This window comes from Alexandromys fortis, unplaced genomic scaffold (genome assembly GCF_014885135.2).
Source record: "Alexandromys fortis isolate MF-2015 unplaced genomic scaffold, M_Fortis_MF-2015_v1.1 scaffold_199, whole genome shotgun sequence".
Lineage (NCBI taxonomy): Eukaryota > Metazoa > Chordata > Mammalia > Rodentia > Cricetidae > Alexandromys > Alexandromys fortis.
This window is the reverse complement of record NW_026068074.1, coordinates 1,178,717-1,201,260: the sequence shown is the minus strand read 5'-3', so window position 1 is coordinate 1,201,260 and position 22,544 is coordinate 1,178,717. Positions and strand designations below refer to the sequence as shown.

The window sequence follows — 22,544 nt, the reverse complement described above, 5'->3', positions numbered from 1 at the left end:
AATCTTGGGCTATCTTTATTCTCGGTAGCCAATTATCACTCACTTCTACATTTAGACTGCTATTCTTTTGATTATAAGATAAGACCTCTAGAATGCATTAACTTAGCACGCCACCGCATGCCAACAACCCCCAACGTAAGAATGTCATGACATAGCATCTCAGACCTATAGCAGAATCCTCCTACCCCTGCCTGCTGTGCTGATGTCCCCAGGAGTGTATCCGGAAACGCACTGATTCACGACAGTGTTCTGTGACGATAAAAGCATATGTCACCGTGTTGAAGGAAGAACATGCCATTTGAGGCACCCTGAATTTCTACTGTTAGGCCATGGGAACTCATTTTTGACTCAGGAAAGGAACGTCTACCTCTTTCCCTTTCTTTCTTACCGCATATCCCCGTCTCTCTCAATAACGGGAACTTGTTTTGCGGCCCGCACTGATCCAGAATTCATGATCCTCCTGCCTCAGCCTTCCAGGTGCTGAGATTACCTGTGAATACTACAACACCAGGTTCGGAGAAGAAACTGTCTCTTACTTCCTCCCCGTCGATGGTGAGAAGCAAGCTGAGGTTGCCCTCCCCCACCCTGCCCATCACATCTACTTGCTGTTTCTGCATCAGATGTCTTTTTAAAAGACAAATCTCAAAACCTTCTAAGCCTTTCCTTGTGTTTTAAGCATGATTATCAAATGCTCTCCGGCCACATGGCCTTTCTCCAAGTAAGAAGTACTAGAAGACTTTGAGAGAGCTAGCTCGGTAGCAGTTCCCTCCCCAACCACTCAGACCAGCTCAGAGCTGTTTCTTCAAGGCATAATGATGTTCCTTGCTCCCCTGAGACCTTCCACCTCCAGAAACAACCTAATGATCTGTATGCAGCCATTGGTCCCTTCAGTAACTGCTACCCCCCCCCCAACGAGCACACAAGCCCCGCCGTAGCTTTTGTCCATCTGCTGTGACTGTCCTCGGGGAGTCCCAAGGCCGGGCCGTGTGTCTTGCCTGCACACTGACAAGAATGAGCGACTGTTAGAGGAACGAAGAGTAAACAAACAAACAAGCGGCAGGTAGAATCCGCCTTTGGCCTCGGAGCCAATGAGAAGTCACACGATGCAGGAGACAAGCAGTATGAAATGACATCTTAGGGGTGGAGGCAGGGGTTATCAGTATCATGGGTCTGCCAAAGACTAGTATAAAATAAATATATAAATACAGAAGTACAGAAAGAAATTGAAAAAAATTAAAGGAATAATAAGAAAACATTAAGAGATGTCTCCACTCGAAAGTTGTGCATTGTTAAGATTCCAAGCTTTGGTGACTTGGGAATTCCCAGCGGGGTGGAAAGTCTTGAACATGGAGATGCAGACCAAGCCTTGGGCCCCCGCTCCATGGCTCTTCCTTCCCACCTCTCTGTGACAAAGTTCATTGTCCATTCATAAATTTTTGTCAATATTCCTTTACTGCAAGGAAACTTACAAATCCTTTGACTTTTCCCGTAAAGCGGTAAGATTCGCCTTTTTCCTTCACTAACAATGGGTGAGATAAAACCCTTCATGTGGTCTTGGTCTGTCTGTCTTGGAACATGAGTCATGGCCCTTCCTTCTTCCCTCTCCTCCCTTCTCTTCTCTTCTGCCATCTCTCTCTTCCTTTCCTGATCCTGTAACAACAAAAAAAGCTGGACAAACTTTGAGGTTTAGCTGTGTGTATGCCAGCGGCCAGCCTCCGGTCTCAGTACCAGAACAGTCATCTTTTCTTTCGCTCAGTCAGGCGTCCATCCTAGAGGGGAACTCATAGCCACCAGAGCTCACGTCTGTGAAGAATGTGGGTCATTAAATATTACAGCAAGCAAGAAGAGTGTGTAGCCAGGCATGGTGGCATGTCCGTAGAACCTGAGGCAGGAGGATTTTGAGTTGGAGAAAATCCAGAGCTGTGTTACACAGCAAGACTCTGCACTTGCATGGCTGCAGCTTGCCTTCTCCCGAAGCCTAAAAAGCCGTAGTCGCTGCAGAGGCACCAAATGCGACCAGTTCCTGATTCCTCTTTTCATCACTACTGGACATCTTTGAGTGTCATATTCTATATGCTTTGCTTCACACACACACCAAACCCCTTATGGACCTTCCCAAGAAAGTAAATTAAAATAAATGAAATGGCGTGAGCCCAAAGGCATGTGCTGGAGTGGGGCTGGGGGGGGTGATGTGCTGGCAATGGGTCAACTCATTCAAAAACAACTTTGAAAGAGCGAAAGCTGCCCCCAGAAGAGCTAGGCGGAAGGTCTTAAGGAAACTGTCAGAGGGTTTGGCACCTATATGCTCTGAATTCATCCACCTGAGAAGGAGCAGGGCCCCTTCCCCAGAAGTTTTGAGGATGGAGTCATTCGGGAAAGAACATCGACTGAGAAGATTCGGGCTCTTGGCCCAAGAGTGAACACAGACAGAAATGGACAGCAGACCAATGCTGTACCCGATTCTAGGCTATCAAGCTGCTGCAAATCCATTAGGGCATATTGGAGGTGGGGGTGTCTGGCCTGAGTCAGTGATTGCCTCCCTCAGAGAGGCGCCACTGAGCCTCCGGGTTCTCTGGGCTCTGACAAAGCCAGATCAAACTTCTAAGTGTCGCCAGGCTCTCCCCTGGGAATCCACTCTCAGTCCCTGGGCTGAGAACACACACTAAGCCCATAAGTAAACAGCACCTAAAGGAGGGATCAGAGCCTGGCTTTCCTCAGCCCCATTAGCACGTTTGGGAAACAAATCAAACTGAAAGCTCCCCTGGGTTTGCTAAATGCACAGAGTTAACTTGTCATCCTGAGGTGTCAAAATGCCCAAGTGACAGACAGCCCGGGACCAAGCACTGTGTGAAGAGGCCCTGCTCCGGGACCAAGCACTGTGTGAAGAGGCCCTGCTCCGGTCTCCCTGGCTAGTGTCATTCAGTGTGACCCTATCTCCACAAGGCTGTGGGTTAGTCATGAGTTCACTGCTGCTTTAAGAACAGGTTAAGAAAGAAGGTGGGCCATGGTGGTGCATGCCTTTAATCCCAGCACTCGGGAGGAAGAGGCAGGTGGTTCTCCATGAGTTCGAGGCCAGCCTGGATTACAGAGAGAGTTCCAGGACAGCTAGGACTGTTGTACAGAGAAACTCTGTCTCAAAACTCACCCCCTCCCCCTGCAAAAGAAAAAAAAGAGGAAGGAAAGATCTGTTTTTTCTCATGGTTTGAGGACTCCATCTGTAATAAAGGGGAAGGCATAGCCACCAGAGCTCCTGTCTGTGAAGAACAGAAATGAGGTTCATTAAATATTACAGCAGGTGAAGAGAATATGCAGCCAGGCATGGAGGAATAAGCCTGGAACCTGAAGGCAGGGGTATTTCTGGATGGAGAAAATCCTGAACCATGCTGCAAAGCAAGACTTTTGCTGGATAAAAAGAGGGTAGGGAGGATGGGGCAGGAGACAAAAAACAAAAAGAAACCGAGACAGCGACTGAATTCCATGCCTTGGGCCAGAGTTCCTCAGCCTTTGGGAGTCACAGAGTCTAGGAAAGCAGAGGACCTCTTTGCAGCAAATAAAGGGAAGTTGCTCCTCAGTTTTAGGGGCACACAGACACAGGATAAGAGCTCCTGATGTCAGTGTACCAGAGATCGTTGGCCCATCGCCTGCTCAAGGTGCTAACAGGCCAGAGGGGACATGGATGGATTTGTCCGAGTGTTCGGATCCCATCGCACTGAAGCCCACAGGCTCAGCTCATTCTCAGGTGTTCTGTGTGAGGCTGGGGGCACTGCATTTTACTAAGCTTTGAAAGGATGAGGTCTGCACCATTCAGTCAAATCTCAAAGCCCAGTGTGATGCTCGAAGTCCCCGCTACAGGAACACAGCAGTCTGCCTCTGGCGAGGAAGAAGCAGGCTTACCCTACATCAGCCACGCTACCATGGAGCCCTGCAGATGGGGTGAACAAAGGATGGACCCCAGGGGACAGTGCAGCTCAGGGAGGGCAGGCTCCTGGTCCCCAAATCCAATACCAGGCAAACGAAGGAGCAAAACTCAGACTTGAGAATGCTGAGTTTCTAGGGTCACCTCCACCCCAAGGCAATGGCTCTAAGAAGTGCCACACCCCACATGCTGGTAATCTAAGATAGTGAGTTAGCAGGGGAGTCAACCTATGAGATCAAAATGTACAAATATCATCACCAGCATCCTCTGACCCATCCATTATAGCCAACCTCCTTTCTAAAGATCTCTGTCCTCCCTACCTGCCAATCAAACCTGAAATGTCTTGATTGAAAATTAATGTTGTTTGTAAGGACCGCATGTGATGATGAAACAAACAGCATGCATATACACTTATACATATACAAATGGAATTACATGTGCATGTCCATGAGAGGACATATTTGGGATGGTATGTGCACACAGCAGGGGGTGGTTATTCACAGGCTTTATATGTGGCAGGAGTCCCATGTGACCTCAGCAGGTCCTGGGCTGAACCATCCGGGTATTAAGTGTGCTTAGATATTGACACAAAGGAGGAGATGGCATAATGAGCCATCGCTCAGAACACCATTAGGCGGAGAGTGACTGTGTGTACATGTGCATAAGAAAGACAGATTAATATAAGAAGTGGAAGCTAAATGGCCTTCCCTACAGCCAGCAGTCACAAAGCTAAAAGCCCGCAGCTTTGCCGGCCTCAGTTCCCGAGTTCCCGCTCCACAGTGCAGGCTTTCCCCCTTTTCTCAAGTGTGTCATCGTCCTACAGAAGACAAACACTTGCCCAAATGTTGAGACAGAATTTCAGGCCAGAATTGCTCAATGCTGGCTTGGCTTGGAGAGACAGATACTTCTCAAATAAAGAGCTGGAGGAGTTTCACAGGCACTGCGGGCTGGCTGGGCAGAAGAGCCAGTCTGAGGCTCTCTATGTCCAGGGTTCTCCTCCTCCCTTCTACTCCACCCCGGCTGTGAGAGGAGGAGAGAGATCCAAAAGCTAAGGCCAGAAGCCAGAGCTCGGTTGGTCTTTCTAAGAGGGGAGAATCAGGAAGCTGTGCCAGACTGCCTGGGCCCACTCACACCAGTAACAAACGGCTAATAAATCAGCCCTGCTAAGCCACTGAGGCGAGGAGTGAGACGCCGTCCCATAGGCTGGCTCTCCTTCTAGCTCATTAACTATCTGAGATTGCCACCAAATGGGGGGCGGCCTCTGAGCTGAAAATTAAATTAGCCTAGCTATAAGCCAGGGAGTGGATGTGTCTGTTGAGAGAGCGATCCTGGGGAAAACCCAGCCACTGACGGGGCCCCTGTGTCTATCTTGTCTGGGACCCAGCCTCTCCTTTGGTGGCCAGATAAAAGTGAAAGTAAACAGGTTGTGCTAAGCAAAAGAATGCAAAGAGAGTTTTTGTGCTGTTGTCTTTTGACGCAGAGTTTGCACTAGAGAGCCTTGGATTGAGTGAGACCCTCCTGACTGCCTATCACGTGCTGGGAGTATAGGCGTGCACTACCACTCTTGGCTAGAGTAGACATCGTAAGGATGTTTGGTACTGAGGCCTAAGGATGATGGCTCGTGTCTATAACACACTTGGCTAGCATGTGTAAGGGCCTGAGTCGGGTACTCAGAAAGAAGTTTGGCAATGGGGGGCAGGATGAAGGGATATTAAGATCAGAAAGAAAGAAGGAGGGGGGCTAGAGAGATGGCTCAGTGGTTAAGAGCACTGACTGCTCTTCCAAAGGACCCAGCTTCAACTCCCAGCATCCACATGACAGCTCACCTCTGTTACTCCAGTTCCAGGGGATCTGATGTCCTTATTGAGATATACATCCAAGCAAAATGCCAATGCAAATGAAATAAAAACAAATATTAAAAAAGAAAGAAACAGAGAGAAAGAAGGAAGGGACCAAGAGGGTGCGGTTGAAAACGCGGAGCCAGTGAAGATCGGCTGTATATGCACCAATCCCCGGACCCTGCAAACGGGAAGGTGGTGACCACACCCTCAGTACAGATGCTCACCTGCAGAGTCATCCACTTACTGCCAGGTGGGTACCCTGGCTCCAGCATCCCCCTCTTTGGGATCCAGGAATGCAGTGCAGAGTCTACAGCTGCTCCAGCTGCTGGTCCCATTTCGAAGTAGAATTTCTAATTACAGGGCTTTCTTTTAATGGCAGGCTCCATCCCAACAAGCAACAGAACCTCTTTGAGGATGAGGGTCCTCTCCTTCATCATGAAGGCTCTTGAGCCATGCCCTCTTATTCTGGGCACCCTCTTTTCCACTCAGTCCCTGCTGAACTCTGTTCAACAGAATTGCTATTTTGGCTTCCAGGTTGAATACTGGGGCATGGAGATGGAAGCCCAGGACAGTCTGCATGAGTCACCTTCCTTCAGTCACTCGTCATTGCGACCAAATACATGATGAGGAGCAACTGCAGAGAGGAAGGGCTCGTGAGGGGACACAGTCCTATAGAAGGAAAGGCCTGGAAGCAGATGGCTCCTTTTGTGATAGGAGGGTGCAGGCAGGACCACCCTTACATCTTGGCAAGAGCAAGGTGGTCTGTAATATCCTTGAAACAAACAAAAGGCAGGTGCTCAGTAAATTACAAAAAAAAAAAAAAAAAAAAAAAAATCAGGCTGCAAGTCCCTCGGCCCTGTTGCTGTGAGAAAGAACCCTGAGCAAAAGTGACTGAAGGGAGAAAGGGCTTGTGTGGCTTCTAGGTCCAGAGGGATACAGTCCACCATGGCAAGAAAGGCATGGTGGCAGGAACAGGAAGTTGGCCGGAAGGAAACACGGTGGCAACACAGGAAGTAGAGCTTGCTAAAATACTTCCTCCAGCCATGCTCCCGTCTCCTAAAGGTTCACAGTCTCCCAGGCGGCAGTGGCAGCAGCAGCAGCAGCAGCTGTGGACAAATGTTCACACACGTGGGCCTAGGCGGGCACCTCACACTCAAACACAACAATGGCAACTATAAAGAACAAAACCCAAAGCAGGGGATATCCAGATAACAAACAAAATCCCTGCTGAAAAACCCTCATTCTTTCCTGCTTCCCGAGCCCTTTGCTGGTCCCCAAGGCAGACCTCTGGCAGGGAGAATTCTTTTTTTGTTCTTTGTTTTGTTTTGTTTGTTTGTTTTTTCAGACAAGGTTTCTCTGTGTAACAGCTCTAGCTGTCTGGGAACTCATTATGTAGACCAGGCTGGCCTCAAACTCACAGGGATTTGCCTGCTTCTGCCTCCCAAATGCTGAAGGCATTTGCCACCACCACCCATGTGGCAGGGAGAATTCTGTAAATTATTCTATGGAGATATGAGAAACGGATTTTAGAATTGGGGAAAATTCCCAACAATTCCAAGTCAGAACACACAACGGACATGCAAGCATCAAGTGGAAAATTCTTTTTTTTCCATAAACATTATTAAGAAAAACTTGAAAACAAATTAAGCAAATCACACACCATAATTAACAAGACCCAACGTCTATATGACTTCATGAATCCATATAAGGTTAGAACTAGCGTTCGAAATAGAAGCTGTGAAGTTTCACACTAAACCTCACACTTTCAGGACCAAATACGTTTTATTACTTACCCACCACCCAAAACCAAAAACCCCGGAGAGTTAGAATTAGAAAAGCGATCAGCTTTCTATCCTCTTTCATGAGTCCTGTCCATCACTTGCATTCAGTCTTCCTGCATCCCTTCATATTTAGCCTTTCTTCTTTTCTTCTCTACATTTATACTGCTACCCACACGGGTATTTATTTACACACACACACACACACACAGAGAAAGAGAGAGAGAGAAAATTAACTAGGTTCTATGTATGAGAGAGAAAATGCATCTTTCTCTTTCTGAGATTATGTGACCTTGCTTAATATTATTCACTTTAAGTCCATCCATTTTCCTGCAAATATCTAACTTCATTTTTCTTTATGGCTGGGTAGTATAGTATGTAGATAGATAGATAGATAGATAGATAGATAGATAGATGATAGGTAGATACCAAATTTTCTTATCCATCTGCTGATGGACAACTATGTTGATTTCAAATATTTGCTACAGTGAATAAAAGAGCAATAAACACAGAAATAAAGAATTGAATTCTGTATGAAGGTCACATGGCAAAACAAAAGGCCAGCTTTTTATTGATCTATATTTAGCAATGTCTCCACACAGGCTGGCTGTCAACTCCCGAGCCTCCTGCCTTGGCCTGCCAGGTGCTGGGCCCCACTGTTGATCCTGACTGGTGATCCCCACTGGCTGCTTCAGCCTTTCCACATTAGCGCCTCAGAACTCCCTATCTATTCCCCCAAACTCACCTCCCCCACTGGGGTCCACATGGGTAGGAAGAGGGGGCTTCAACGTTTTTCAAAGGAGAGAATGTCCATATGCAGTTGGCCGCTCTCAGCAAATGTTCTTAATTCAGAACACAGAATCCTCAGGAGCCTGTTTGGGGGTTTCCAGCTGTAACAGGAAGAAAATGCAATCCCCAAAATAACTAAAAAATGAATGAGTGGTCACGCCCTGGAGGAGATGGTGGGAAGGGAAGCAGGGGGTGGGGCAGCCCGACCCAGGAGCTACACCTCGCCTGGGGTCTCCTGTAACCTCAGAACACCAGAAAAAAGTGTTCTGAGCCAATCTCAGAATCTGGCTTAGTGCAGTTCTAAGCCAGAGCCAATCAGCAATTGCGATCACTTTTATATGCCCTCATGGAAGGTTCCAGACTGAACTGAGTGACTCTGAAGTCAGGGCAGGGACAGGCCTAAGCCATGTGGGAAAGATGGCTATGTGGCTTCACCAGGCCTCAGAAGTCTGAGTCTTAGAAATGAAGGTTGGCCCTGCCCATGTGGCATTCCTTCACTGGCCTCCTGGCTCACCGTGCTGGCGGAGAAGCCCTGTCCAGGCATGCCCAAGTTCTAAACCCACAGAAGTGGGTAAAGGACAGGCAGACGCTGGCAGCCATGCCCACAGCAGACTAGAGCCCATGTGTTCTTACACATCCCTGTGTCTGGAGTAGATGGGAATAGACCAGGGCCTTTCCCACAGAGCTTCAGAGCCCAGGACGAAGGAGAACCTAGGGCACTCGGGTACCCAAAAGCTGGGCATGGACACTGCGGTGACTGCACTGGGAAGGACACAGCATCTGCCCAAGATGCCTGAGCAAGCCTGGTCAAGCAGGCTTAGTGCTAACTACCTCGGGGTGATACCTACCAACTTTCCTGTCTAGCCTGCCCCTGACCTATCAAGTTACTTCATTTCCCTCAGAGATCCATAGGAAGAATTCAGACATATAGCTCAAACAAGGCTGGTGACAATCTTTGACACAGGAGAATCTGCTGACCTGAAAACTTCCTATGACTGGTAAAATGAAGGATTTCCCTGCCTCTAGATTCCTCCCCATGCCTAAACTCTGACTTCCTGTGTGCTCCGACCAACTTTTAGTATTCTACCAAGACTCTCGGGCCTTTTCTCTGCACTTAACACCTTAACAGCTTCCTTAATGATCTGCCGGTAAACTCAAATCCACCCTTCAAGGCCCAACAGAGTAGGGCCCTTTGCTTGGTCCTGCTGGGTTTCTCTTTATTCCTTATGCTTCTCATTAAACTGACCCTAGCCAATACTGTTGGCTCCCTGAAGACCCAGACAGAAAACCAACAGCTTGCTTACTAAGTGCCTACTTACTACTTGGTCCAGTTTAGATGTTCAGAACTTGGCAGAGAAGATCACGAAAGAATGGCAGAGGTGAGAAGGACCACCTAGGCATGACTGGCAACTGGCAGTAAACCTGCCCTGTAACTGCCCCAATCCCACAAGACCTCAAGGAGAGAGAGAGAGAGAGAGAGAGAGAGAGAGAGAGAGAACATTCAATGTCCCCGAAACAGACATGGAACTTTAGAGGACCAGAAAACAGATAAGCCTAAAAAGCTAGTTCAGGACCAACAAACAGGATCTCGCTGTGTGCCTGGCTGCTCTCTCTCTGCCCTGTGGACTGCCTCTGCCAAATGTCTGCCTCTGAGCAGGGGGTGGGGGTTGAGGGCATCCTGGCCTGGCAGGTGTTAGACAGACACCAAGTGGGAGGGGCCTACCCAAGACACTGAGCCAGGAGATAAGAAGGTGATCCTAGCAGGCTGAAATACAGACACTCCTGAAACCTAAGTGTACCTCAGCAGTAATCAACCCCAAGTTCTTCAGCTAAAATGTCCCACCCACCTCCTGTCCTAATGACACCCAATCCGGAGAGCTCCTCTCTTTCCGGTGCAGAGGGGCTCAGGGTGCTTTCCAGCATTCTCTATGGCTGCAGACACAAAAACAGAACATGTGCTTTTTTGTTTTGTTTTGCTTCCAGCCCCAGGCTGTTGGTGTTTTGAAGTGTTGTTCATATTATTTAGTGAAGACCTCGGCACTGCATCCAGGAAGAACAATGATCTTGGGGCCAGGGCAAAACACACAGAGACCACAGGAACACTGCTGAGCGGGGCGGAGACTAGCTCCATCGTTTCCAACGCAGGCAAACACCCTGCTCGGTAAACACCACAAGACTCGCCTTTGAAAGCAGACCTAGGCTGTTCGTGGAAAGCAGAACCTGCAATTAGCCTGCTCTGGGCAACAACAGCCAGGGGAGGCCTGCTAAAGAAGCCAATGGCAAGACCTGACTTGAAACTCTCCCTCACATGCCTGCCTCCCACTCCTCAGTGGGCCACTTTCTGCCTTGAATCACCTTCGTTATTGTTCACTCTGTAGCAAACCTCTTGGAGGGGGCCACATTGTATCTGAACAGCTATCCCAAGAGCCCAAGAGGCAGGCTTGCATTTGGGATTTGATTCAAATAGTAAGAAGGGGTTACCTGTTCCTAGGGTAAAGATGGAGGGAGGCCAGAGATGGAGGAAGGGAGGCAAAAGCAGACAGAGAACATGATCAGGAGGTCAAAGAACTGCAAGAATACTCAGAGGCTTGCTCCATCAACATACTCCAAATTAGCATCCAGACAAACAGGTCACAGGATGATGGTTGACATGAATGAAAACAGGATACATACAGGAATTCTGGCTCAAAAGGAGATGCTAGGTCAAGCAAAATTAAACATATATATATTTTGTATGTCATATGTATGATGAGAGAGAGAGAGAGAGAGAGAGAGAGAGAGAGAGAGAGAGAGAGAATTAGACATTCCTGTAATACCAATAACTTTAGCCAGAGAGTTCACTAAACAGAGAACAGGCCAATGTGCACCGCGACCACTCTCTGTGGTAGAGCTGGAGGCATAGTTATCTCCCACACTGTTTGTCTTTGGTTCAGCCACACTGTTGGGTCCTGCCCTGGCTGTGTGAGGGGGGTGCTGGCATCAGAGACATGTGACTTTCTCAGGTATAAAAGTATCTGTGGCAAAGAACTGACTTTAAGAGTTACCAACAGGTGGAGAAAAAAAAATCTATTAGGGAACTAAACATTTCAAGACAGAAATTTCTCACTGGAATTGACTTAGGGCACCTGGCTGAGTAAGGCCTGTCCCAGGACGACTGCAGAGGTTCAAATACAAATGAAGTGAAATGGGTGAGAAGAAATGGTAAACCCCATTCCCAATGTTTGCGAGAAACAAGGCTGCATCCTTGACATGGAACTGGGCATGCAGCTCTCTCCAATGCCAGAGTCATGGGGAGGGATGAACAAGCTGTGTTCCGTGCCCAGTATGGATGAGAGGGGCTAACCAGCTGCACCCTTTGCCAAAGTCGCACCAAGTCTGGACTGCTGTATGCGGTTCCCATCCTCAACACTGACAGCATCTTCACAGGCTACCGAACTGCTAAGGAAAGCCAGGGTGGTGGCAAGGCCCTTATTTGACCAAGGCTCATCCACTGTAAGAAATGCGCCCCTTGGTGGAGACTGGGTCTCGGAAGATGATGTATCGAGGTGAGGGTACCAGGGAGATCCCTGCGCTTCACACTTTTCTCTGTTGTGAGCCTAAAACTGCTCCAGAATGTGGGCCCCTGGTCTCCCTTATTCCTTGGGTGCATTGGCGGGGACAGTTTGTTATTTGTTAACTAAGCTTCCTGTGTGTTTCCGTGCTATCCCTGCCCCACCTGGTGATTTAGTTGCAGGCAATCTTCTCCATTGTTAACTAAGTTTCCTGTGTGTTTATTTCCCACCTCCCTGGGTGGTGAGATCTTTGTGCTGCAGTAAGGTAGAAAAGGGCTTCCCCAAGTCTGAATAAATGGCATTCGCTTGATCTCCTATCGAATGACCCTGGTCTCTGTGTCTTGTGTTCAATCTCCAGGCCCTTGCCCGGACTCGCATTCGGTACAGCGAGGGTGTAACACCAAAACCGGGTGCTACACCAGAAAATGAAGCCTATCTTTTGAAGGCAACTGCCCAATAAATATGCCCTTGTTAGAGCAGTAGGGGGGGAAAGTAAATACAGTTTATAAGAGTGCATTCATTACTCACTGAGCCTGGTGGCACACACCTCTAATCCAACCTACTCAGTAGCCAGAAGGACCCCAAGATAAAGGTCAGCCTGGGTGAGCTGACTGGGATCTGCCTTGGATTTAAGCTTTGCTCCACTCCCTGCGGTACACACCCACCCACCCACTTGGGGCTTCTGCGGAGCTCATGGGTGGAAACAGGATGTTTCTTCTTTGTGTATCTGTGTTAACTGGCGGCTCTGGCACATGCTAAATGCCTGGAGCCTCAGGAACAATCATCTGGGAGGCCCCCAGGGACTCCTAAGGGATGGACTGAACGAGGACCAGCTTCCAGAAGGCGGGGAGGGGTCTGGAGGGACTGGTGTCTGATTGTGTCAGTCTCCCAGCGTTCCTCTCTTCCACAGAGTCTGCTCTTTAGGGCCAGAATGGGCTAAATCTTGGATTTTGTTTTTTCAGCGCCACTTGCAGCAATAAGAAAGCAACTGCTCCCCTCTCCTCACGCCAGAACCAAGTTAGTTTCCACCGAACGCTTGCAGGCTCGGGTCCTGAAGGCGGCCCTGCCGGGCTGGCCAGTCTAACGCTGCAGCAAGGCTAACAAGAGGCTAGAACTGGGCAGAGAATCGCTCAGAGAAATCCGGTGGGCGGGCCTCCGTGCAAGCTCGACGCCATTGGTCTCTGGGCATTCCCTTCCGACCAATGTGCGCGGGTTGAGGCAGCTCCGCCCGGCTCAGCCCTACAGGTGAGGTCCTGCCAGAAGCGCACGCGTGGCAGCTGCCGGCCGTCGTGGGTCCCATTGCACACTAATGTCACCAGGCCTGGAGAGGGGACGGCGGCTCCTCCCTCACATCAGGAGAGGGCGTGGAAAACGGCTTCTCTCGGCTCTTTCCAGTGGCAGTTTACAATCTTCACTGGCTACCCCCAATCTCAATGCCCACAATCCCAGTTTACGCGCGCGCGCGCGCGCGCGCGTGTGTGTGTGTGTGTGTGTGTGTGTGTGTGTGTGTGTTGCGTGTGCTGCAAAGTTGTGTGAGGCAATTTTTGGATCTGGACGTCCCACTAAGTCGCGGATGGTCATGGTCACCAGGAATGGTCACGGCCAGGGTCTCATCTAAGGAGGTTCGAAGAAGTCTTGCTGGGCCGGAAGTGACAGAGACCTGATATTAACAGGGTGCTGACTACTGTTCACATCTACCCTGCATACAAAGAAAATGTCTCGTTCTAACAACCTGCGTACTTCGTGTCCTTTTAAATATTGAGAAATGTGAACTCTTTACTAAAGGTCGTTAACAGCGTCTATTTCCATGGCTACACACTCAACTTTTACATGTAGTTTTTAACTGACACCATTTGTATGAAGTCATGAGGCCGAATGTGATGTCTCAATTCCTGGATACACGAGGGTCATTAGCATATCCATCACCTTAAGCCTTTATCGTTTCTTCGTGGTGGGGACGTACAAGTTTCTTCTATTCTATTACATAACGCGTTATTGTTAATTGGATCCTCCCTGCTGTGCCACAGAACTTCATAACTTTGTGGGGCAAAAGCGGAGTAGTACAACTTCATTTGTGCACGCTTCTCACGTGTCATGGTGAAGACAGTTCTTTGAGTGAGTCAGGAACTTAAGCTATTTTTAAAAAAAAATTTATCAAATGACAGCAAAGTTTGTGACATGCACACATAAAAGAATTTTAAGCAGATATACTAGAGGGCCACTCCTGTGCTGCAGAACGGTGTTGTACGGCTTCTTGAGCACCAGGGACATTGTAACGCTTAGCCTCCTGGCTATATGGAATTCCTATCAAGTTACTAAGAATAATTATTGCTCCTCAAAGGTAACCTCGCCCATCTCTGGACAAGGGTAAGAACCAGTCTACAGGCAGAAGCAGCAATTTTATTTGAGGTAGGATATTCTGGGAGCAAGGAATTAGACAGCCCTAACAAGGTAACAATTTAGATTATAAAGAAGTCTTCTGATCTATTAGTGTTCAGTGAAACTGGTGTCCCATTTCTTCCTTCTCGTCACTTGAAGAAGGCAGGATAAGCTCTCATTGCCCTCACCACTGTACCACACCCTGGGAGGAGGGGTCAAGTGTCTCCCACTGCCCTGCCCTGAATTCCTCTTGTTTTCTGGGATAACCCAGTGACGGGAGCTGCAGAACCCTCTGGAAACGCCCTTCACAGCCCTAGAAGCTGTCTGTCTCCATGCAGGGCCTGCAGTGTGGGCATTTTGTGCTTCTGTCAGTCAGTTTAACTTCTGTGTTCACAGAGTGAGAACATGCAGCACCCCGAGGAGTCTGGGTTCCAGGCTTCGGATCTGATGCTGTGTAAACACATCACCCCTGATCTCAGAGAGCTGCCCGTTGTTTTTGTTTTGCTTGAAAAAAAAAAAAAAGTTTATTCCTAGCAAACTTTCAATTGGAAATAAGTCTAGGGATTCAAAAAGTCACTTTGTAGGAGGAAACCTTGTGTCTCATAGTCTGGTTTAAACTGAAAAGATTAAACCGAAGCAAGCATATTTAGAATGAGAATTTGAGACATACTGATTTTTCAAAACATAAAAAAAATCCCGGCAATTCAGGAGCTGTGTAAGATCACTCTGCCATGGCAAACAGAATACTGCTGACAGGGAAAACACATCTTGTAATTATTAGTGTACATTAAGTCACCACTTTTTAAATAAGTAGATTCTTTTAAAAAAATGCAAAAATCAAACGTGATCAGCATTTAATTCTTATTTACCATAGTAGCCTATCTCTTAAGAATTTTTCCTAAGATATGGACTGCGAACTAATTTTCCTAGACCTGCTGGAAGGTCATTTGGAAGATAATAAGTGTAATTCAATTCATACATTTCGGCATTTTATTTATCTAAAACTAATAGGCCGCTATTAAATATTGACAATTTTATTAACTCAGCATCTGGGAAAAACACTTATGATTAGGTTAATTTATGTTATATTTTCCCCCCCAACTTGTAAAAGATTAATCAACCATTTTATGGTGTAATTTAGGAACCTAATTAAAAACAGAGCCCAACACATGCTACACAGTCCTGCTGGTAAATCTTGACAGCGTTCTTACATAATGGTTTGTAGATCAAATTGTTGCATCTCGATGGAGATGTCTGACTTCCTCCCAGCAGCTTAGAAGTGGGTCCCATACTTGCCTTAAACTCAGGACCGAGGAAGAGCAATTATTTAGAAACAGATCATCCTCAATGAAGTCAGAAACAGAGCTGGCTACCAAGTTTTTCTAAACAGAGTAGGCATATGGAGGCGGGAGATCAGCTAAAAATATGAAGGAAATTACTATTTTTCAGCTGGATTTTAGAACCTCTAGGAAAACTGCAGAGTTCCAGCTACATCTGCCTTTTGATTAATAAGTGCAAAGTCATTCTTGTGTCTTTCTTGTTTTGGGATCACTCTATCTTTTCCAGTGAAGAAATTAATTCCAAGGGACTTGAGAATAGGTCACTTAACCTGGGCCTCCCAGCCTGAAAGGGGCAAATGGCATTGAATAAACCACTTCCTCCGGGAGACACAGGCTGTTTTCTCAGCCACTATCCTTGAGGGATATTTCTGTCATTTTAATGACTCCTTTGCTTCTAGCTGTGCAGTACAGAGAAATAAAAGTGCCAGAATGGTGTGATTGTCCACATCTAGTTAGAAACCAGTGTAGGATGGTTCCAAACCATCCTGACATTACAAAGGCTTTAAGATAAATGACAGCGTGGGCACTCTACATGGTGGGGGTGGGGGTTTGGAGGTAGGCAGGAAACCCACAAACTCTATTAGAGCAGAAATCACTTTGAATAAATACACATGTTCTGGTCACTAAAGTCAGGGAGCCTAGCACAGAATGACCTCTTGTTGGAATAAGACCTCTGCCACTTCTAGCTGGGAGACTTTGAGCAAGCTGATTAACCTCTTTGCCAGTGTCTCCTCGCCATCCAAGTAGCCACTTCATGGATGGCAATGAGGATTAAACTAGCTAACTTCATCATTTGAAACGGTGCCTGGTTCAAACATTTACTACAGTTTAACTACAACACTGTTAACTCCCCCCCCCCCCACACACACACACACGGGCACAGGGTGGGGGTGGGGGATGGTCATTGAAGTGCCGCCTAATTTTCCCGAAATGGAAAGGAAAGCTATTCTGTGACCGGGAGTTCCCACCACCAGTAAACTATGTGGAGCAAATGACAAGCCAACAAGGACTAAGTTAATTCCTAAACTTGGGCCATCAAATTCATGGAAATATACAAAAACTTAAGCTGGATTAAGAAGAAATGCTTTTTAAAAACTGCAGCATTAATACTTCTCCAGTTTAAATCCGGGTACCAAGCTAGTTGGAGGTTTGCTTCACCTCCAAAGAGGTGCTCCCCTAGCCCCAAATCATGGCACACCCACCTGAGAGTAAAAGTCAACAGACAGCTCCATGAGCCCCTTAGACATCACCATCCGGCACTCTCTAAGCTTGGAGGCCGATTAGAGAACTAGAAAGTCTGCTCAGAGCTCTACAAACTGGGACTCAGGCAGCCAGAGGCTAGTTCGCATTAGCTTTGTGCTATTTGTAAACTCGGCCGCTGTAAAGAATCATTATGTCTGGGTGGTGGCACAGAGTCAGCTCCAAGCTGCCACCTCTGCAGGCTCTGGCCTTCCAGGAGTCTGTGTCACCCATTGGCTGACGGTTTCTTGGTAGGGAGCTAGAAGGACTGCAAATTCCCTGGCATCCAGGAAAACCCACCAGGCCCTGGTTAGGCCCCTGGCGGGGCTTTGTATGAACCCATTAAACTCATTAACAACTTGCTCAGACACCGCCACGATCTCATTCTACAACCCATTGCTTGCTGACCCCAGAACTCACCATTCCACACCCCCTCCCATTTTGTCACAAATGCCTTTAAAAGGGCCACTCCTCGCTCACATCCTGGCTTTGAGGACTGGTTTTAACCATTATTCTGCCTTGCAACTCTCTGGTTAATCATTATTTAATGCTGTTCTCCAGCGGGCGGGCCTCTCTCCGGACCGAGCAGAAGGGACCCTGCAGGCCTGATTTGGCCCTGTGAGCCTGGTGGACTCCAGCCGGGCTAGGTGCAGCGCTCTGGGTCAGGGTTTCTGGCGCTTGTTGAAATTAAAGTTTCAGGGCTGCTTTCAAATTAATTGTGAAGCCCTTACAATGGCCCAGTCACCCAGAACAGTCTAAAGTGATTTACAAGTTTTTAAGTACACAGAAAGCATTTTACATTTTTTTTTTCTTTAAGAAAACATCCAGTAACTCTGCTGGCACGCCGATCCCTGGTGAGACAGCCCAGGAAGGCCTCAGTCAGGACACTTGTACCGTGGCAGTTAGATCCACCAGGTCACCGCCGCGGGGCCTGTGCCTCTCGGTGGCGTCAGAAGGTAGAGGACCCTGGTTCACCGCGGCCTGGTTGAGCCCGGTCTCAGTGGCTGCTGGCGCTGCAGCTTCGGGTCGCAGGTCCCCGCCATGCTCTTGGGCTGCGCTCTCCGCCCTTCGAGCGAGCGCAGCCAGGGCCTCCAGTGCAGCAAGGGCGGTGGCAGGTGGAGGCAGCCACCTCCGCCTCCGCGCGAATCTTCCAGTGGGGATTTCCACCGCCTGCTCCAGGTGCCTCTAACACTCTCAAGTACGCGGTGACTCGCCTTCCAGTTCCTCCCGACCCGGCCTCATGTGGGTCTGACCAAAAAGCCTGGGTTGCCTTGGGCTCGGCTCCACCACAAATGGTTCTAATCATTAGCCTGCCACCCGGTCCTCTGGACATTATCCCAGGAGCGGGGTGTGTATGGGGAGGATGTGGGATAGAGGTAATATTATCAACATATCGATAGAAATAGCCTATGGTTAGTGAGGCTAACCCCATGGTAAACTGCACCTGGCTACACCAAAGTATTGGCCCTTCCGGGTCCACCCAGAATCCGCTTTATTCCCAGGGCTCCGATAAGAGCACCCATGCCCGCCGGTGGGTCGTGAACCCGGGCGTTGCATCTTAGTCCCCATTCTTAACCCGCAGTGTCCTGGGAACCGCGAAAAGGGCGGTCGTCACAGATGGCTTAAATCTCGAGACTTGGGCAACTCCTCACAATTAAAGGGAAAAAAAAAAGCATAAAGGACAAAGGGGAGGGGGCGGGCTAGGCTGGGAAAGGAGCTGCTTTAATCCTCGGGGGTCAGGCCCTTTTATTCGCCACGCCGTCCGGGTCCTGGAAAGTATGGTCGAAGCAGAGAGCGAGGTTCGGTTCGTGTCTCTCCTTATTTTCGGAAGTCGTGACCCTCTTTGAAAGTAATTGGGTCTGGAAAAAAACTCGAGGGAGAGGAGAGGGCTGGGTGGTGACCTAAGGGACTGGGGACCCGACCGGGTTTCCGGAAACTGGGGTGTGACCCCTCCAGCAGCCCAACAACCCGGGATGCAGTGGGCAGAGGTCGCGATTGTGACCCCGGAGTCTGGGTCCCTTTGGAACTGGACACACATCCGGAAGTCACGACCTCGAAGCAACCCCCATTTCTCAATCAATGGTCCAGAGATATTCTTTGAGCCCGGACGTGTCACAAGGTCCGCGGAAACTAGCGTCCTGGCAGGGGCTCTCTCAGCACAGAGGCCAGGGACACGGCAACGCACCGGCAGCTCTCCGAGCGCCCAGAAGCCTTCGAAGTGGCTGCGGGCTGCAGTGCGCGCCTTTGCCCGACAGGGACCAGCACAGCTCCACGCCCGGCGCACAGCAGCCAGCAAATCGGCGCAGCAACCCCGCCACCCTCCCAAACACAGGGGGCTCTCCAGCCAAGCGGGTCGGACCCCCTTCGGGTTCCGGTAACAAGGAGAATTGTAACAAAAAGTTAACAGACTCAAGGCAGCCTTGGCGCCGAGCCTTAGCTTGTCCCCCTCTTCCCATCTGGGCAGCAGAAGCGACTCTAGCGGTTGGTGTGTGGAGGAGTCTGCGACCCAGAGGCGCACAACACTCCCACAGCACTACTCCCCGCGTTTCAGGCTGCGAAAACTTAAACAAAATCCTAGCCACACCGAGTTATCCGAGTGGGATATCGCCACCGCCGGAAAGTAGCTGGTTCCTCTGTCACTTCCCCAGTAGCTGCCGCGTATCTTTGCAGCCAGGTCGCCTGAATGATTCCAGAACGCAGCGGACCACGGAGCCACCCGCGCCCCGCTACAAGTTTCTGTAGGTTGCTGTCACAGCCTAGCCGCGCGCACCCGGATTCTCTGCCACCGTCCACCCACAATATGAGGTCGCTTTTCGGTCCCTGCCTTCCCTCGGTTGCCCGAAGTTGTACCCCTGCTACCTCCCCACCTGACGCGCAACGGCTCCGGGGGCTGGAGGTGGGGGCTCACGGCCGGGATCGCGGCCAGCGCAGCCGGCCGCTGGAGAGGAAACTCACCGGTACCAGGCGAGGCCCTTATGGTAGCTGCGGTCGAAGAAGTGAGGCTCGGCGCCCACAGCGCGCACGTCGGGGTGCACGCGCAGGAACTCCAGCAGCGCCCTCGTGCCGCCCTTCTTCACGCCGATGATGATGGCCTGCGGCAGCTGCTTGCTCCCGGAGCCGCTGAAGAAGCTGGAGATGGGGCTGGGGGAGTCCGGTGCCTCCGGACTCTGCTCCTCTTGACTCCCGGCGACTGCTGTCTTATCCTTGCCTGCAGCCAGCGACGCCCGGAAAGGCATCTTAGGGAATGTCTCATTCGGAGCTGTGACCAAGGCTGGCTGAGCGTGAGCAGCGCGGGATCCCGAGCCCAGAAGCAGCAGGCCGGGCGCGGCGGTGCAAGAGCCGGCGCACGAGTATAGGAACATGTAGAGCCAGATGCAGAGCATGGCGAAGAGCAGCGCGAGCTTCCTCCTCACCGGCGGCGGGGGCGGCGGCGGTTGCGGCAGGAACCGGCCCGGGACATCGAGGCAGGACCGGCCGCCGCTCAGGCGCTGCCCCATGCGCGGCCGGCGGGCGCGGCCAGGGGCATGGCTCAGCACATGGCGCGAGTCCTGCCGGAGCAGAGAACACCCGGAGGGTCCCCTGCCGCTCTGCGCCCGAAGGATTCGGTTTATTGCCCTCGTGTGCGCGCGGTTGCCGAGGCTGCGGCTCTTTCCCGGGTGGCGGCGGCAGCTGCAGCAGCGACGGCTCTTGACATGTTGCCCACCAGAAGCCGGGACTGGAACGCAAAGTCAGGGCGGCGGGAATTGCGGGCAGATGCGCTGCGGAGGACGCTGTATCCCGCACCCCGGATACTCTGGACGGGGCGCACAGCAGCTCGCCGGGGCTGCCTCCTCGCAGCCAGGAGATTGAGAGCAGCCCCGGCGCTTGCCCGCAGAGGCTGCGGAGGAGAACTGCGCAGGAAGAGAGCCCGGCACTGAGGTGGAGTGGGCGGTCCCGGCCTTCCGAGTGACGGGCCGCGCTACCTACCAGGAACCGCGAGCTGCATGCAAATGTCAGAGCTTCACCCAAGTCGAAACAGCCAATCGTTTCTCGGAACGTGGGGGTGTGGAAAGGGCTCGGAAAGGGGGGGTAGAGAAGTCTGGGGTTATTATTGGCTTCAGAACTCAAGGGGCAGGCTCGGGGAGGCGGGGCCACTAGCTGGTGACAGGAGCAGATGGTGAGGATGCTGGAGTGACCCGGCGCTGTAAGAGGTCCCACCCAGTTGAGTGGAGCTCTCCTGTACACGCGCGCTTTTCCGCGCTCGATCCTGGAGCCAGTCTTGGCTTTAGTCGCCTTGTGCAGTCCCCATCCCAGAGTTCCACCATCCCATCCGGTTCCAGAGTGTAAGAGATGCAGGGCGGATTCGGGGATGAAGAGGGAACCCCAACCTGTATCTAGCCCTACCGCGTACCCAATTCTACACTCTAGGATCGGGGAGGGGAGGTGAAACAGACTCTGATTTAGGAAGTTTAATCAGGGGAAATCTGGGCGGAAGTCACTGACAGCCTTTCCCCGTCTGTCTTAATATTTGTTGAGGGCGATCTCCTTGCGCTTGCCTGGGACAGACGGAAACTCTACCTTGCGCTTTCCCAACTGTCTTGAAAGGGCTGGGGAGGTGGGTAGAGGGGAAGGAGATAGTTTGATTAATTTAAGACCCTAGCTGAAAATTAAAGTCGCATGTAGGAGGTTATATATGGGTATCTGTTCTTTGGCAACATTAATTTGACTATACGCTAACTTCCCTTTCTCTTGAATAAACAATAAAGCCAGCGTCTGCCTGCCCCTGCTTAGGAGAAACAATGACTTTCTGACCTATGACATTGATTCTTAGGCGTTTTTCTCTAGCATTTTTTTTTAAAAGCAGAATGTCGAAATAAGGCACATCTACGAGTAGTGAGTAGCACCTATTTAATAATGAAAATCCATTCCGAAGTCCTTCCTAGTTTCGCACATTTGTCTAGGGGAGAGGCCGGCAAGAGGGTCTTCGCAGAAACTGTCGGCGCTTGTGCAGGAAGCGCGGGCGCTGGTGATTCGCGGGGCTAAATTCCTGTGCGGGCGTTCAGAGTTAGGAAGGTCGGGATGTTGGAGTTTACCCGGGTGGCTTGGGGCCTTTCATTGCCTGGAACCCATCCTCCGCAAGGCTGACAGGACTCTGGTGCCAGGCTGCGAGCGATTCCGGGGCAGAATACTCATTCCTTTCTACCCCCGTGCGGGCCACGGAGGCCCAGGAGGTGACTCACTTCTGTGGCCACCGACAAGCTGCTCTTCCCGGTGGGCACAGGCGGGCGAAGCGGAACAGAACTTATTCTCCCCCCCCCCCCCCCAGCTATCTGGGACCAATGTACAGGTAACCAGAGAGCATACTTTCCCTTCCGGAATAAATGTCTCCAAGAGTCCGGAGCTCTTGCTGCTCCCCCCACACAGTACGGCTTCCGGCCGCTGGAATAAAGCTAAGAAAGTGAGTTTGAGTTGCACACCTCGGATTTGAAAGTGCATCCTAGCCATCGCGATGACCAAAGAGTGTGCAGATGACAGAGCGGTCACCACCGAACCCTACGTGCTTCTGCTATGCTCTTTAGACATCTCTGTGTATCTAGCTCGAGCCCAAGCCAATGTCCCACAAAACTGTCGGGAGGGAAATCATTTGGTTGGAGGACACTTTCTTCTCGTTTATTACAGCAGTTAGAATTCCCAGGGTTGTGTCGTCCCCATCCCACCCCACCCCACCTCCC

General features: G+C 50.3%; 1 protein-coding gene across 2 annotated transcripts in view; it reads right to left on the bottom strand.

Annotated features, from left to right (window-relative positions):
• The window catches only part of Hs3st3b1 (heparan sulfate-glucosamine 3-sulfotransferase 3B1), a 37,506-nt gene extending 17,165 nt beyond the window's left edge, over positions 1 to 20,341 (bottom strand). The window contains exon 1 of one of the 2 annotated variants that reach the window (XM_050121589.1): positions 19,789 to 20,341. In XM_050121589.1, the coding sequence (XP_049977546.1) occupies positions 19,789 to 20,330 (542 nt within the window). In that variant the 5' untranslated portion in view covers positions 20,331 to 20,341. Of the gene's footprint in view, positions 1 to 8,280; positions 8,401 to 19,788 lie in introns of those variants that run through there. The other variant, XM_050121590.1, reaches the window with a different exon arrangement.
• Positions 20,342 to 22,544: the final 2,203 nt, after the last annotated feature.